This window comes from Cibotium barometz, chromosome 28 (assembly GCF_041138505.1).
Source record: "Cibotium barometz isolate CiBa-2024 chromosome 28, ASM4113850v1, whole genome shotgun sequence".
Classification (NCBI taxonomy): Eukaryota; Viridiplantae; Streptophyta; class Polypodiopsida; order Cyatheales; family Cibotiaceae; genus Cibotium; species Cibotium barometz.
This window is the reverse complement of record NC_141073.1, coordinates 14997948-15000386: the sequence shown is the minus strand read 5'-3', so window position 1 is coordinate 15000386 and position 2439 is coordinate 14997948. Positions and strand designations below refer to the sequence as shown.

Below are 2439 nucleotides of genomic sequence, written 5' to 3'. Positions count from 1 at the left end.
CGTGACACACGCGCACGGGGCAAGCGGTAACTCAGCTGGGATCACTATAAATTGAGCTCCAGCCTCGGCCCTCAACAGATACCTACAACTGTCAACAAGCAAAATCCGCGACGATGGCTGGTGCGCTCTCTCTCTCTCTCTCTCTCTCTCTCTCTCTCTCTAATATGATTTACTGCAGCTTAATCAATGTATATATGCTAAGAACAACTCACTAATTTTGGGTATCTCTTTCTCTCTCTCTCTCTCGCTCTCTCTCTCTTTCTCTCTCTCTCTCTGATTAATATGATTTACTGCAGCTTAATTAATGTATATATGCTGACCAGAGCAGCACACTAATTTTGGTTGGTGCTCTGCAGCATATTCATGTTCATGTTCTGCATGGGTGCCATGGTGGCGCTAATAGGCGCTGTAGTACCGGCAGACCGGACAGCGGTGCCGGTTCACGGCAAGGTGGGCAGCGTGGTTCGCGAGGAAGGCTGCCCAGAGGCTGCATATGCCTACCCCTTTCAGAGTGTGTGCGACGTGCCAGCACAGTTCGATGTGGAGTACCACCTTGTGGCTCCTTTCAGCAATGCATTGATAGCCAAAGGGGGATTGACGGCAGGTTTCGGCTCCTCCGTTTCTTTCACGGGCAACCAGAGCGATGAAGGGTACAAGTTCAAGCTGACAGCGCTCTCGTCATCCGCCTCCGAGAACATCACCTTGGAGACTGCTTTCACTGTCACCAACACCGAAACCGAGAAGAAGCTTGGGTGGCAATTTAGTGCTTGGCACCGCTCCGTTGTCCTTTCCTTTGTGGACGATGACGATGCCACCGAGTTTCACTTGGCTAGAGCTTGTAATGTCCCCTTGCCTTGCCCAGAGACCACGGGCGCCCGCTGCGAAAGCTACTTCTTCCTCGCTCCCGCCCTCGTTGGCCTCACCGGCATCGGCTCAAACTCCGGTTTTGCATTCTCCTGGATTGTGCCTTCTGGCTCTGAATCTTCAGGGAACCTGCCCCTCCTCCTACGCAGGGTCTACTAGAACAACATCAATATTCTCCTGCGGAGGATTGTGGTTGTGCCACAGTTTCAATTGCAACTTCTTTTGTGTGTGTGTGAGAGAGAGAGAGAGAGCTTGCAACTTCTTTTGTGTGTGTGTGTGTGTGAGAGTGAGAGAGAGAGAGAGATTGTGCAATTCATTGAGCTTATTACATTTGACAACTAGGTATGCACGCCTAAACTCTGCTAAGAAAATTATACGCACCACAGAGCAAGTATGTGCACAAATAAACTAATTATGTTTGTATATTTCGTTGCTTTATTACATTTGACAAAGAGAGAGACAGAGAGAGGACACAATGTCTTAAAAGTTTTATTTTAAATTTGATTTCTGCAAGACTAGAGTGTCTATCAAGTATTTCTTGAGGAGACTAAGACATCAAAACTTTATGCAATAAGCTTGATCTCCAATCCAATGGATGGTCCTCCATAACAAGGTCCCCATTTCTTGAATTTTCCGAGTCAAATAGAGCTTTTCTTCCGTCTACTTTCAAAAATACAATGTCTTCTTCTTGAAACTCTTGTAGTTTTAAAATTTTGTTAACACTTAGATATTTTGACAAATCTAAGCTTTTCATATTCACTTTTCATTTCATTCACAATCTACTTGCCTATCCAAACCTTTCCAACATGGCCACACCAAGGAGAAGAGATGCACTCTTAACTGTAAATTCCTTTCAGTGGTTGCTTTTATAGGAAAATTTGTCCTTCTCATCATAGTGTGTGTGTGTGTGTGTGTGTGTGTGTGTGTGTGTGTGTGATGGATTTGTGGCTCTCTGTGTGTCAATAGAAAGGGAGATTTGCATGTAATATGTTTCATAAAGACACTATTAACATTTAATATCTACCACATGGCCTTCAAATTCAACCTTTTGTTTAGGACAAAAAAATGAAGTTTCCTTGCTTTTTCCAAGCTTGAGAAATGATGGAATCTACAAGAAACACATAAACACCATTTCCTGGGCTCGACCTACCATTTCCTACAACTGAGGTACCATGGAGTGACAAGTACAAGAGCAAATCCGTACCATCCAATCGCAGGTATTAGACAAGATGGATACCATCCATTTACATTTTTGCAGATGCCTTGAATTCCCAAAAATTGAATTTCTTGTCTATCACATAGGTCATCACACAACAGTAGGTGATAGACCTGCAAGAATGCATTCTAGCACCAAGTTTGGGAAATGGAGAACCATAGAACCCACCCCCAAACATGAAGTTTTAGTCTTCTATCATAGAGGGGATTGAGGAGGAGGTCAAGGATGAGGGCAATCCGGTTGCAAAGGGGGACAAGAGTTCGTTCCCTATGACGATGGAAAAGAACCAGGTAGTACTATCACAGTTCAACCCTTGGTTTGCAGCTTGCCTAGCTTCATCAAGTATGATGGTAAGTGAT

The 2439-nt window shown here is 44.4% G+C and overlaps 1 protein-coding gene across 1 annotated transcript; it reads left to right on the top strand.

Annotated features, from left to right (window-relative positions):
* The first annotated feature begins 318 nt into the window (after window positions 1-318).
* Window positions 319-1069, top strand: LOC147622559 (uncharacterized). Its single transcript, XM_086822095.1, has one exon. The coding sequence runs from the start codon at window positions 364-366 to the stop codon at window positions 1021-1023; it is 660 nt and encodes a 219-aa protein (XP_086678221.1). The 5' UTR covers window positions 319-363; the 3' UTR covers window positions 1024-1069.
* The last annotated feature ends 1370 nt before the right edge of the window (window positions 1070-2439 follow it).